Here is a 15,297-nt window from a genome sequence, read left to right on the forward strand (position 1 = left end):
TCTTGTTTCACATTGTAAACTAATACCAAAACTGTGAACCAGCCAAATGTGGTAAGCTGGTCTCCCAGCCTGGCCTTGCTGGTCGGGCTGGTCTATTTTGCTGGTTTTAGGGATGTTTTGGACACTTGTTAGCTTTCAAGGCTGGGACACCAACTTATACCAGCCAAGACCAGCAAACCACTTTACCAGTTTTGGGCTATTTTGATTGTGTACTTCTAAGAAACACAGTCTGTCAGGCTAAAACGAGTGTTGTGTTCCCAACAGATCCCTGCCTGTCTACAGGAGTATGAGGGCTTACTCAGTAGCTCCACCTGCTGGCTGAGAGAGGCCCAGTCCTGGCTGGTTGCCCCCAGAACCTACACCACTGCGAAATGCTTCCACGGCCACGCCAACTCCCTCAAGGTAAGGTTTAAGGTCAATTCCTCACACTAAAGCTGTTTGCAATTTATTCCTAATGGGAAATATAATATGTAACTTCAAACAGAATAAAACTATACTTGTATACCTTATTTATGAGAAATTGCTATCTAATTTAGCTAATGGATCTCTTTAAGAGGCCTCTAGATTTTGTATTTTGATTTAAATGTTTTTGTATGGCCTTTTGTTGGTGTGTGTAGATGATGCTGGATGAATCGGAGGGATACAGAGCAGCTCTGGAGGCCTTCGTGCCTGCCCTTCAGGAGATCACTCCAGTGTGTGACACCACTTCTCAAGAGCAGCTTCTCCAACTGGCTATGCAAGATATCACACATATGCAGCAAAGTGTTTTGGATCCTCTGTCCCACCTTCAGCACTTAGCGGATGTAAGCAATTGAAACACTAAAACCACAAATGTTAATATTTTATGGATTTACATCTGTTTTTACATATTTTATTTTACAGTTACAGGATTTACATTGTACACATAATTTTTAGGACTATATAAATCATGCACACAGGGTTCATATTGGCATGGAAAACCTGGTATTTCAGGGAATTTTAAAAGTGTGATTTCCAGGCCTGGAGAAGTCATAGGAATGCAATGGAAAATTCTATAGTGAATAGACTTTTTTTCTAGTTATGCTCTAACATTTATAAATGTGAAATGTTACTTAACCCAGGGTTAAAAGTGTGACCTTTACCTGTTACTTAACCCAGGGATTAGGGTAATTTAAAAGCCCTAAGGTGGTCTCGTCTGTTCCAGAATTTGAACCAGAATTAACTTATAACTCTTGTATAGGAGATGGATGCCATTGAAGCAGAGGTGAAGATGATGGAGAAGAATTTGACAAAGATCAGAACAATCCTTTCCATGACTGACACAGAGAACATCTCACCTGAGGAACATCTCCAGAACACACAGGTACATTACATCTTGGAAATGCTCAGATTTCACAGCAAACAGTTGTCTCATATCTTTGAAATCTATGCCTTATGTGTTCTCTCTCTCTCTCTCTCTCTCTGCTCACTGGCAGGTCATCCTGGACAATATCCAGTCCATGAAGAGGACCATTGATGAAATTGAGAGCTGCAGACCAGGCCTGGGGCTTCCTGCAGGAGCAGAACAAACTCTCACAGCCTTCAATTGGGCTCAAGAGCTCCTACAGCCCATACAGGAGCTACAGCAGCTCAGTGTGGAGCAGAAGACAGCACTTAGGGTCTGTCACTCTACTAGTGTTCTTGTGTTTTCTTAAAGTCAGAAATTTCCGATTTACTGGGCTAGAGATGTAATATATGCAAGAGAAAGTGTATTAGCACTGTAACTGGTCACCATGTCCATGTTTTTCACCATTTTATTTACCTTTTTGATTTTTTACAGATGAGTTGAATAATCTGGCAGTGTAATATTATTAAGTAAAATATCCCATATAATTAATATGAGCTCATAAAAAGTGAATATATAATAATTATACAGGAATTTGGCGAATTATATCATGTCACACCGAGGGACGCTGAATTTTTTTAAATTCAGTCTACTTCCCAGTTTCTAGAATGAATGTAAATTAATTTAAAGTTAATGCATTTTTGGTATGAGTTATATTCAAATTAATGGGAGTCTTCAAAGATTCTGATTTGTTGTTTTCTTTTTTGCTTTGCAATGTTGTTTTGATGTTTTGGTTCAGTTATAAATGACTTGGAACATATCCAATTTTATCAATATCATTTTTACCAACATCATAATTGGTAATGTATAGACTAATATTTAAGATGACCTTTGCATCTATCTGGTTAGAACAAAATATTTGTCCATCTTATGAAAATGTCGTAAATTTGTATTAATTTTATTGTCCGTGGCCATTGTATGACCTCTCTTCCTCTCATGTCTGTGGGAATAAGAGGAGGATAGCATCCCGGCACTTGAAAGCCAACTCTGAGAGGGGGATGCATGGGAACCTTGAGTGTTTCTGGTTGTGCTTAAAAAATGAAGTGCTTTAAACCCTCAATATGGTGTGCCAGTAAAAATTACTGGCATGGCTTTATTTGCAATGGTGGTAGTATCCAGTTAAGGCAGTCTCATGACATCTTTCATAAACTTTACATATGACATGACCTAGGTTTTTTGTGTTCTGTTCCAGTTTTAAGATAAAAATCTGTGGAATTCTGCAGAATAGATTTAATCATAGTATAATTAATTAAACTGAGCTTATTGGTAGTGAAAAACAATCAAATGAACCACAATACATAAAAAAAAAACATGACACATTCTAGTTTTGTGTAAAATCTGCTGAGCTTTTTGCAGAGTTCAGCGCACTCAGATTCCACATTGGCCTGGATTTGATTGTGTTACCATGACTTTGACATGTCCCAGGCTTAACTTGATGGTACTGAGTATATTTTATGTCTATCTAGGCATCTATTGGTCTGCAAACTGAGATTACCTTACCTTTTGGCCAAACCTTGGGAGTCACTTCGCCACACCCCTACACTGGAGAAATGATGGTAAGTCCTATCCTCAACTTTTATAAGCTTAAGTAAAAATGCATCTCATAAAATTCCCATGCTAGCTCAAAAAGACAAATTAGCCAAATATATTCACATTATCAGTTATGTTCTAGTCCAGCCTTAAGAGCGTAATTAGTTAATATGTCCCTGGAACTGTTAAGCAGGTGTCCATGGAAGACCCTTACAGTGAGGAAGAGGATGAAGGCAGTCAGTCTTCATCCTCAGGAACTCTGACATGCAGTGTTCCAGAGGTAAAGCGGACCAACCTTTCTCCTAGGTTTATTTGTTCCTCTGTCAAACCTTGATTAAGAGACTTTTCCTGTACATTCTGGGCCTCTCTGCAGTGGTTCTTTTTTTTTATTCTTTGTTAAGGTCTATTTTCTCTATATTTTCATGCTTTTTTAGTGCTGGAATCATGTGATCACAATCTATGTTTCATTGATTACACTTTTCCTCTTACTCCAAATTTATGTCCCAAATCCATTTAATTTTACAACACTCTTGCTTTTTCTTTTTTTTTAGATGTCACATTTAGTTCATCTAGTATATAATTCAGTTTCAACAAAGTTCATATTCTCACATCCTTTTTCTTTCTAAGAACTAAGGCTGCATTCATTACACTGCTAAATATAACTTCACTCCTTCATTCTATAACAGTTAGTCACCTCCTGTCTCCTCCTCTCTCAGTCACCAAAAATCAGCTCTTTTTATTCTCCCCAATGTGCTCTAAATCCTCATGGTGGCGTAGTGACTCTCCTCAATCTGGGTGACCTAGGATGAATCTCAGTTGCCTCTGCATCTGAGCCGTCAATCCACGCATCTTATCGCATGGCTTGTTGAGTGCATTACCGCGGAGACAGCGCATGTGGAGGCTTCACGCTGTTCTCCGTAGCATCCATGCGCCCAAGCAACCACGAGGAGATTACCCCATGTGACTCTATCCTTCCTAGCAACCAGGCCAATTTGGTTGCTTAGGAGTCCTGGCTGGAGTCACTCACCATGCCATGGATTCGAACTCACGACTCCAGTGGTTGAAGTTAACGTGTTTACTCACTAATCATTTTCTTTTCTACCTCTTTACCAGGATCCAGATGAGAGCATAATGGAGGAGAAAGATGTTGAAACTGAAACTGCATCTGCTGTAACGGAGTGTGTCACCAAGGTATAAACTAACCAAAATATAATTCTTACATTTTTTGGAGAGAACATACCAAGTGTTCTTTCTGTTTATGGAAATTCAAAAAAACATAATCGTCCCATCTTTATCATTTTATTATTTTTACATTTTTCATATTGTTGTTTTTGTCTTCAGGAATTGTCTTCTGAAGATGTTGAGAACATGGATGTAGCTGCAATCAAGCATACATTAGTGTTAAATGAATCTAACCCAGGAAGTGGATTCACAGAGCCTCCACTCCATGAAATATCTGGCACAATGAGTAGATTAGTTACTGAAGAGACTACCTGTCTACCTGCAGCAACACCCGAACACTCTGAAGAGTTTACAAATGAAAGTTGCCTTATATCTGAAATGGCAAATGAAGATACTGTTTTAAAATCTGAGGAAAAGAAGACCAAGTGCCCTGTAAAAACAAGTGATGCCAGTGAAACAACTGAAGAGTCAGAATTTGTAGATGAGAACACTGTATCAATAACCACAGAAACGGGTATAGTTGATCAAGTAAAATCACCAATATTTAAAGAAGACTCAATCCCACAGACACCTAACAGAGAGGCTTTAGAAGTTACTGATGATGACCAATCCCAACCTGTAGGCAGCACAGCTGATTCAGTAACAAAATCCATAGACACCACGACCAAATCGGTGCCACAGCAAGATACTACACTGGTAATTTTGGGTGAAGTTTAACTGTAGTCTTACATTTGATCATGTTATTTGTAAGAAAAGTCTACTTAAACCCCTTACTACAATGACTCCCACATTTCCCAATACAGACAGGTAATGTATGACTAAATAGTGCCCTCCTACCCTCTCTAGATGCAGTGTGAGGTGATGGAACAGAGAGAACTGATTAAGTTTATGGCTTGTCATAGCCGCAGCAGCATAGATCTGGAAAATTCCCAGTCTCTGGAATACATTTGGTAAGTAGCTGCCCCACACAATAATTAAAAAAAAATGATATAAATATAATAAAACTACTTAATTAGATATCCACTTTGGGATGCTTTTGAAACAATTTTGAAGGAATTCCCATTTACCGTTTGTTGGCCGCTGCCTGTCCTTCACTTTATGGTTCAACTCATCAATTTAAAAAAATGAATAAAACAAATAATTACAATTCTAGTTTTACAGAGACATTCATGCATCAGTAGGCACAATTTATTAGTTCCATAGACCAATATTTTAAGCCTTTACGCGCAAGCCATTAGATCAAAAGTTTAAGATCTTGAGAAACCAAAATTGTGTCCAAACATTGGACTGGTAGTGTGAGTTTGTTATGCGCAACAGTTCTCGATTTACTAAATGCTTCTTAACCAGAGTGGAGAGCGGAGCGTTCACTCAATCTCATGTTTGGCATGACAGAACTTTCAAATGGTCTTTTGCAGGTGCAGCAGTGCCACTGTCAGTGATCCAGGGCAGTCTGTAGAGGAGTGTTTGGCCCAGCTTCTTACTAAATTAAAGAAATTACCAGATGATCTGGATTCATGCCAGGATATAAATTCTTCAGAGGTCAGTATAAAAATACCTATTAAAAACAAAAAACACCATGTGAGTGAATGTCCACTGTATATGTACAGTTTGTATGTACAGTTAATTCAAGAATTTTAATTCTAAGATTTTTTTATAAAACAAACTTAAGAAAAAACATTTAACCTGCAATCTAAATTCTTTTGTGTACCATATTGGTTATAATTTGGTCAAAATACAAGGTTAAATTATGCACAGTTAAGGCCATAGTTCACAGAAAAGCAAAACAAGTCTAATAAATTGATTTGTGAAATATGTTCTGAAAGCTAAGTCCTTTTACTTCCTGCCTACATAGACTAAAGAGCATCTGTTGGAGATTCCTCTGCTTGTGTTAAAAACCAGGGAAACTCAGACAAGTGACTCAACCAAACTCATGAAGGACTTTGCCAGCATGAAGGTATTCAGTTCAGTTGGTTTGGCAGAAAGTTTTAAACTAAGGCAAGCCTCCTTGCTTGTTCACCTGTTTTTCCTTGTTATTAAATAAGGACACTTTCCCACATTGCCATTACTGGATAACACATTAAATGCCTCACTGTGCATGGTGTACTATAGAGCCGAATGTTTTGCTTTTCAAAGTCGTCTTTTAATATGTAGATGACTGCTGTTTTCTTAAAGGAATAGTTCACCCAAAAATGAAGATTTTCTCATAATTTACCCTCACTCTATTCCAGATGTGTATGAATGTCTGTCTTCTGCAGAACACAAAGATTTTTAGAAGAATATCTCAGCTCTGTGGGTCCATACAGTGAATGGTGACCAGAACTTCCAAAAAGCACAAAGGCAGCATAAAAGTAATCCATTTGACTCCAATGGTTTAATATGCATTATGTATTCTAATGTGATCTAATCTTTTTCACTATAAATATTCACTTTTAGAATGGGAAAAGAATATGAAAGTGAAAGTGGAGATTTATAGTAAAAAAGTATTTAAATATTTATCTGTTTCTCACCCAAAGTGATCATATTGCCTGAGAAGACTTTAACCACTGGAGTCTTATGGATTACTATTATGCTGCTTTTATGTGCTTTTTGGAGTCTCAAATGTTGGGTCACCAATTAGCTACACTACAAGCTTCTAACAAAAAGTGCTACTTTGAAGCTACTTAAGGATATAAATAAATAATAAAATCTTTTTTAATATAACAAATAAGTGTATCTGGTAATATAATTTGAATGTAACCAAGCCATGTTTTTCTGCCACAAAAACAATAAGGGTTTTAAAATGAATAAATGTCAGGGTGACAATTTAGGATGAATCAATTTAGGGTGACCGCATAAACTCGACAGGATTACTTTTCTTCAATACACAGTAACAAATAAAATTTGATCAACCTAGATTGAAATTGGTGTACAGGCACAAAATAAAAGCTGAAGAACCCAAGTCTCATTGCTTTTTAAAGTATAATTTAATATAGTATAATATAATGTAATGTAATTTAATTGGTAAATCATGTTTGTTTACATGAACTGTCCAAAGTGAGTCACTTTCTGTCTGTCTCTGTCTACTGTCTATAACTTTAAATGATTCTGACATGCTAATATAAATGTGTGTTCTATTATAACCTGCAGGGTGTCACATGGACCACACATGTATGGCGGAGGTCTTTTTGGCAAAATAGTTTTGAGCAACAGGGATGTTCTGATGCTCTTCTGAAGGGTTTAAAGGATCTTCTGGAGCTGGGCTGTGAACGTATGCAACGCTGTCAGGGTGCACAGCCACACAACTGCAGCCATCTGCGTAGCCTGCTCCGAGGACACAAGGTACACAGCTGGACTGTGGGTTGCGAGAGAGTATAATTTGCAGCTGGTGACATGAAAAGTTCCTTACAGTTTTATAGAACATCTAAATAGCTGTAAAAATTGTTTAAAGTTGTTTCTGACTAAATTATAATTTTTTTATTTAGGAGAAGAAAAAAACCAATTATAAAATCCTTAAGAATTGTGTCCCAAGTACATTCTTATATATATTGACCTCAATGTGAGTCATATAATATTTAGACTTTTGACTTAACAGAGATTCTTCAGAGACTTGGGGCAGAATGTTGCAACGGTTAAGCTGCTGTCCCATAAGCTGCCAGAGGGGGCTCTGCAGGGCCTAGCAGAGGTGGAGCAGTTAATATCAGCACTACAGGATCAAGCACAGATTCATGGTGTCCAAATGCAACACAATTTGCAGGTACAGTGCTGGCTTACATGGACATCAATTACATCTTTTTCATTATTAGACATTCTCCGCTGCTAAGCGCTCTCTCCAGACCCAGGTAATAATGATTTAATAATTTATCATTTTAATGATTCAATTTACAACCAATAACTCATTGTGTAATTTAACACAATGATGGGCTTCTGTCATTAACAAGTCTATTATTAATTATTCAGTGGGGTCCAGAAGTCTGAGACCTCATTGAAAATATGGAATGAAAAAACAAAATCTAATTTAAAACTGGAACTAAATGAAAACAAAATTGGGAAATTTTATTTAAAGTTATGATGTATGAATAAGAGATTTTTAAGAATCTGAATGTTTCTGGGTCACCAATCAAATAAGCAAATTTGTGACTGACCATGTTACACACCTCCTTTAACATTCAAATCAAATCTTTCTGTGATAACATGGATTGTAAGTTTTTCCACATATTGTGAAATCCATGCCAGCTCAAGAGGATGCATTCATTAAAGAAAAAGGGGAAGTACCACATACGATGCAATTTGTGCACATTTTTCAATAAACCTTTTTACTCAAATTCGTATAATGTGTATCATTTTTCATGAAAATAATTGCAGTGGTCTCAGATTTTTGGTCTATATAAAGTAAATTTAGATAGATGGCACAGAAATAAAATATATAATATTACATTCATTATCAGTGAAGCTCACACACTCTCAGCTTTCAATATATGTGTTATAGGAGTGGTCTCGGTATGAGGAGGTCACAGAAATACTGCTCAAGCAGTTAGATGAGCTGGAGACCGATGTGCCCAGTCTAGATTTGGAGCCGGAGGGGGACATGCAGTGTCAGCTGCAGTTATGTGAGGTTAGTTACATCCATACTGAAATATTATGGTCACTGGTGTAGTAGTTAAGTACTCAGGACTGGTAACAAGAAGGTTGCTGGTTTAATCCCCACAAAGATTAAACCATGAGCTATCACCATTGTGTTCTTGAGGAAGCACTGGTTAATGGTGCCATTCTTTGGCAACATTATCCACAGGCCATGGTTATTTGGCAATAAATACAAATTATATCTGTGATCCAAATTAGATGCAACATAAAATGCTCCTATTTGACATATCTCAGTTGTGGTGTGTTCTCTGAGGGAGTTTGGGTAAACACATTAGCGACTTAGTGATACACTGCAAAGCAGAGCTTTTTTTCTTTTTAGTGCACAAGTGATTTTCACACACTACAGTTTCTAGAATTTACTCAGAATGGTGCCAAAAACAAAAACATCCAGTGAGCAACAGTTCTGCAGACAGAAACGCCTTGTTGATGAGAGACTGGTTCGAGCTGACAGAAAGTTTGCAGTAACTCAGATAACCCCTCTGTACAATTATAGTGAGCAGAATAGCATCTCAGAATGCACAACATGTTGAACATTGAGACGGATGGGCTACAACCGCAGAGGACCACATTGTGCAATTTATTAGGATAATAGTGTTCCTAATAAAGTGCTCAGTGAGTTTCCCTTTTTCTAGTTATGCTGTGCTGTAAAATGTAATTTGCTAGATATTGATTTTGTATAGAGTAAAACTTGCACTCAAGTCATAGTGTCGATTTGTATGCAAATGGATCTTATAGGTTGTTTCAATTCACAATTCAGTCTAAAAAAAAATCATTCTTTTTAAATTTTTATCCTGTAATCACAAATAACTGGAAAGGTAATTAAAAGGTCATAAATTAATTGGTCAAGGAGTGTGGAAACCCCTGAATATATAATTAAAACATCTCAAATGATTTGCTTTTTATTAGCTTATATTTTATACATACATTTAAACACTTTATTTTACACTGACATTTTTCTGTGGTCCCCTTTAGGGCCGGGGCCTAGTTTAAAAAACCCTGAAATAAGAGGACAATAGAGGGCTGTTCATATGAGTTATTTGGTTTGGTACACCGTAAAAGTAATATTAGTATTTGATATATGTGGGAGGAAGTGAAGAGTGGGGGTCTTCTCTTTTCATTGACTATACACTCTGTTCCAAATATAATTATTCAGAACAATGGTTTCCATATCTGTAGAACTTCATGTTCTGCTGCCTACATTGGCTGCTCTTATATTATTTGTCCCCCTCAAAATTACGAAAGCTCATTTCTTAGCTGCACTGACTCACGCAGAACAGTCAGTGACGAACGGTTGGTTGGTTGGTTGCGTATTATTGTTCCCCTTATGACTACCAAAGCTCATTACTCAGGTGGCTTGATATAGGAGGAACAGCAAGCAACTCTTATTGTTTGCCTGTAATAGATGTGCTTCAAACGTTCTCCCAACCATGTAAGCCACTCCAGTTGAGAAAGGAGGGAGATGCTGTGAGAGTGGAGGGATAGGGGGTGGGAGAGATTTATTCAAATTTTGCAGGCAAAGCATCATTTGTAATCAAATCAAAATATCTCACCACCAAGTTCCCTTTATTTTTTTGTTTGTAACTGAGCAAATTGAAATCTCAAATTCCAAGTTTAAGGATTGTGAACAACATGCACATAATGAATGACATTCATATTCATATTAATATATATGTTGATAATTTATTATGGTGCTGCAAGACCCTCATCAGTCTTTTGATTTTATCTTTGCTCATCTGAGAAAGGACCATATCAGTGCAGTATATGGAAAATATACATCAGAATATTAACATTACTGTGCAAGTTCACAAATTGCTAATATATACATGTTGTTGTTCATTTTAAACACATTTTGAATTTATCTCTTGTTAGACTGTTTACATTATCAATACTGTGCTCAAAATTGACTGTTGAATCAAAGAGCAATAAATGTAAATACATTTTAGATTTTTTTTATATTGAGTACATTGCCATTGAGTTGTTCTCATGAGATGTTGACAAATGTTTGTTACTACTTTCTTTCATTCATTTTTTTATTCATTCTTCTTTCTTTCTTTCTTTCTTGTTCTCTTTCATTTATTTATTCATTAATTCTTTCTTTCTGACTCACACTCTCATTGTTAGAAGTTGCTCAAGGCCCTAGAAAACATAAGGCCTCAGGTGGGAGAGATCCAGGACCAGCTCAGGGCCCTACAGAATAAAGATTGCTGCTGTGAGGTGCCAGGGAAGACTGTCCCAAGATCACGCCTGTTGACACGCTGGCAGGAGCTCCATAAACAACTAGAACATAAGATACAATCCACAAAAAAGATCATGAAGAATTATGACAGGTCTGGTAAAAGACACAAGGTTGATAAAGATTAAAAATGTGTATAATGCTTAATGGAATCATGAGGTTAAAGTAAAGCCTATTTATTTTATAAATGCGTATTCTAAATATATTATGCTCAGTGCTTTGACATTTTAAAGGGACTAATTTGACATTGTTTCACAACAGCTCACACCTGCTTTGACTGCTATGAACACCTTTGTCAAAGAAAATAATTTGTATTAAAGAGATGGTGAAGCACTGCAATGCACTGCACATTATAATTGAAAATAAAGGTCAGAATAGCTAAAAAACAAAATTGGTTGATGAGGAAAATGACATTTGCACTGAATACATAATTTAACAGTATGTAGTTTGTAAATGCAGGATTCTTAATGAATACAATTGACAACCAATCCAATTTGTTTTGATTAAGCATTGTCTGGCTGTCCAAAATTATGGTTTTCTGTCTTCAGTAGATAACAGTGACCCATAGGAAAATGTACCATTATCAGAATTTGGGAAACAGATTCTCCCCTCAAAGCCTGTCCTGTTACAGTGTTGTTTTAACAAATCTTTTAGAGGACATACACATTGTTTTATCAAGTAACATGAAGGTGTGGTTTTCTCTCCCTGTGTGTGTGTGTAGGTTTCAGCATGACTCAACAGAACTAGAGGAGTGGATGAGTTCTGCTCATGAAAAGGTTCAGAAGTTGATCAATTCGTCAGACAAATTCATCCTTACCCAGCACATGGTGACAAGAACTTGTTGATTATTCATGTTTTTTTTACTGTTTATGTGGCATGTGACTATATACAGTGTGTCTAAATGAAATGTATATGTCTGTGTGTTTTGTATGTTGCAGGAGTTCTTTAAGGAGCTGGAGGTGAGGTCTGCACAGAAATTATCTGCAACCTGTGTAGGCACACACATGTTGCATCTGACTGACAGTGAAGCTCCTGGTCTACGTAGACGACTGGCTCAACTTGAGCAGGGCTGGACAGACATGACTAGCATGCTGCCCACCCTTCACCAGACACAGCAACGGGTAGGAAATGTCTCTGTTTCACTCTCTTTTCAAAGCTTTGGCTATTACATGTTGTTTTAATAAACGTCTTTTTGCCCTACTTCTAGCTGTTGGCGAGCCAGTCTCAGAGTCAGACGTTAGCTGAGCTGACCTCCTTGCTGGAGCATGTTGAGAGTAGAATGGAGGAGGAAAGTTCTAGGGTCCATTGCGCCCTGGATTCAACTGAGCTGTCTAGATATCTACAGATTTTGAAGGTATCACACCTATGCTTTCATCCTTTGGTAATATTTCTGCTGTTCTAGCTAAAATCCTACTGATTTTCCCATTGTGGGATCTTTCTTTGCTGCAAAAAGAGAATTCTGAAGGAAGAACTTGCACAAATATTCTTCAATTGTATTTATGTATCTTAGGACATTAAGGACGAGGTAACCAGCCATCAATCCTGCCTTGACTTTCTGAACCAGTCTGTAGAAGGGGTGGGGTCTTTGGATAATCTAGCCAATCGTAATGAACACATCCTCTTTGCTGAGCGACTTGGAGCTCTCAATCTGAGTTGGCTTGTTCTACAGGGCAAGATCGACAGCAAGGTGAGCTCAGAAGGGCAGCATCGCTGATGTAATATTTAAAGCCTGCCAAAGCCATCTATATTTCAACTCATACCAATGTGATGTGTCCTTTTGTCTGAAGATACATGATGCAGAGGACAAATGGCAGGCCCATGCAGACAGAGAAAGGCAATTGCAGTATATACACAGCTGGATCTCTCAACGTATGGAATGGGTGAGAAACAGCAAGAGACCAGACAGCTGCTGGCAGATTGAGCAAGCATTACAGGAGTGTGAGGTACATCTCTTATCTACTTAACTGAATTACTGATAGTAGCTTGAAGTTTTTGTGTTGCAATTGTTTGTTCATGACATGTGATAGTGAATGAGAAATTGAGTGGCTCAGAATGACCAAAGTAGAACAAGAGATAAGAAAAGTCTCATTAAGAATTAATTTCATTTGCTGATATGAGGTATGTCTCAAAAGACATTGGTTGGTAAGCACTCAGCCATCTAGTGTATGAATTTAGTTCATTCACTAAATTGTTGTATCGTCAAGTTTGGACTGCATGGTAGAATTCGCTGTTTTCTGAAGTGACGTTTCAAACGGCTTCTAGCTTTAGCACGTTAGCCAAACTCAGTCCAACACTTACATCTCAAATGATGTACAATTTCACACAGCGTGGAGTGATGGCGAAGCATTTAACTCACATTTGAAAGGTGCTGTCTTCACAGAAGTTTTGGTTGTTTGCCGTTATGACAATTGGTTGGTCAGGCTAGAATCACGGCAAAATGTTGTAGAATTGTGCAGAAGAATGTGAAAATGGATGCAACTAGTGTCATATGTTTACAAGAATACTGCTTCTGTGTTCACTACACAATGTACACAAACAGAAAACAGAAAATAAAGCATGTTTGTGCTGAAAAAAATGTGTGACTTAATTTAAATACACATGGCATAGCACTGTACTATTGCAGATTGTGCATGGTAAAAGTCTTTTTAGCAAGTCAGTTCACTGGGACCCATCTTTAAAATTTTCTCGGGCAGCTTTTCTTCTATGTAAACAAGCAGGCTACAAGTGCAGCTCCTATCTACTTGAATGGGGAAAGAACGATATATTTCAAACCAATAGTTATTTCTGACATCACTGGTATCATAAATTGTGCTTTTACCTCAGATTATGCAAAAAAAAATAAAAAGAATTCCAGCTTGTATATCTAATGTTCATGCATGGTCTCGAGATGATTAACAGCGGATGTCTGCATCTAAAAGGTGATTGGCTCTTTTACCTCTAAGGTGGGAGTTCCTTTCTACATCCGTTGACGGTTCCAATTTCTCCCATTCAATTTAATGAAGTTGCCCATCTCTGTTAAATAGTGTCTGGCCTGGTTAAACTGGAAAATTGTTGGTTAGCAAATAAAAGCAGGTTTTTTTAACTGAAATAACGTGTCCAAAAGTGATGTAACTGTTCAGTAATTTGTCCCTCTGACTCAATTCAATCCAGAAGATAGAAGAACGGCTGAGGGTGAAGTTCTCTGAGCTGCTGGGTTTGGGAGCTCTCCATGTGTTTGGGCAGCAAGATGGTCAACACCCCGGAGATCAAGGCTTCTCCATGAACGTGAATTCAGCTATCCAGGATTGCCAAAATTTGAGCCAACAGGTGAGCTTTGAAGCCCCGTTCCAGAATACATCAGCATTTTGGTGCAGATTTTGGTTGAATTCTTAGTTGGGCTACTAAAGCAAAAAGCCATGAGGGGCTATTTAGATTTGCCAAGCATTGTAGCTACTCAGCACATCAATATAGAATTCACTTCATGTGCAGTCACAGGTCTGTGAATATCAGCTGTTTAACAATTGCTTTGAATGTGGCTCGTCCAGTTTGAGTTTAGAGTTGGAACTATCCATTTCATAGTCATAATTTTTATTGGGCAATTAAATGTTATTCACAGCGGCTCCTGTTTCCCCCCTCTCTTAGATAAACACTCTCAGGTCAACTCTGCGGCCAATCAGGGATGAGTGGGTATACTTTAAATCCGAAATGTGTGCCAAAGCAATGCAAACAAGCGGGGTGGTCTACAGGCTTGAGCTCAACAGAGTTCCTCTGTTCTCGTCTGAGCAGAGCAGAGTTTATGTGGAACATCTGCTAGTGAGTAATCTGATGACTGAGGAAACATCCAATAATTGGAATATGATTGTAAACATTGTCATTTTTTTTTAACTGTAACGTTGTTAACATTGAAACTTCTGTTTACATCGCCAACGATCCTCCCAACATGAGTATTTACCAGAGCATGCAAGCGGAGTGGAGCGAGTTGACGCTCTGCTGAAATATTTGTTCAAGTTCAGAAGTAATCACTCCTCTCCTCACTCACGAGTGAAAGCGATGTTGGAGCGAAGCAGCATGAAATGAGAAAGAAATTAGGCATAATTTCTTTGTCAACATTCTTGTTTATTTAAAAAAAAAAATCCCTCTTCATATTGGCATATGACCTAATATTTCATGGCACAAATAACAACTACACAAGCAATGCTTTTATGTAATGCCTTATTCTCTCTGCCCTATTTGAATGTGGTTATTTTATATTGGGACGTGGGGTAATGTAACAGCCTAATTACCAGAGCTTCTCATTTATTTTATCATTAAATTGAAAGTGAAATGACTGTAAACCTTTCAGATGTCTGCAGTAGCCTAATTAAATTATTTAACTTTACAGACATATGTC

The 15,297-nt window shown here is 37.6% G+C and overlaps 1 protein-coding gene across 1 annotated transcript in view; it reads left to right on the plus strand.

Annotated features, from left to right (window-relative positions):
* The window catches only part of LOC127621695 (nesprin-2-like), a 126,606-nt gene that overhangs the window by 67,140 nt on the left and 44,169 nt on the right, over window positions 1-15,297 (plus strand). The window contains 22 exon segments of the mRNA XM_052095418.1: window positions 265-402; window positions 618-803; window positions 1,220-1,342; window positions 1,455-1,637; window positions 2,830-2,919; window positions 3,084-3,173; window positions 4,007-4,084; window positions 4,235-4,771; window positions 4,922-5,025; window positions 5,491-5,614; window positions 5,928-6,029; window positions 7,193-7,393; window positions 7,647-7,808; window positions 8,541-8,666; window positions 10,817-11,022; window positions 11,650-11,755; window positions 11,867-12,049; window positions 12,136-12,282; window positions 12,439-12,615; window positions 12,716-12,871; window positions 14,079-14,234; window positions 14,550-14,720. Of these exon segments, the coding sequence (XP_051951378.1) occupies window positions 265-402; window positions 618-803; window positions 1,220-1,342; window positions 1,455-1,637; window positions 2,830-2,919; window positions 3,084-3,173; window positions 4,007-4,084; window positions 4,235-4,771; window positions 4,922-5,025; window positions 5,491-5,614; window positions 5,928-6,029; window positions 7,193-7,393; window positions 7,647-7,808; window positions 8,541-8,666; window positions 10,817-11,022; window positions 11,650-11,755; window positions 11,867-12,049; window positions 12,136-12,282; window positions 12,439-12,615; window positions 12,716-12,871; window positions 14,079-14,234; window positions 14,550-14,720 (3,546 nt within the window).

Source organism: Xyrauchen texanus, chromosome 28 (genome assembly GCF_025860055.1).
Source record: "Xyrauchen texanus isolate HMW12.3.18 chromosome 28, RBS_HiC_50CHRs, whole genome shotgun sequence".
Taxonomy (NCBI): Eukaryota; Metazoa; Chordata; class Actinopteri; order Cypriniformes; family Catostomidae; genus Xyrauchen; species Xyrauchen texanus.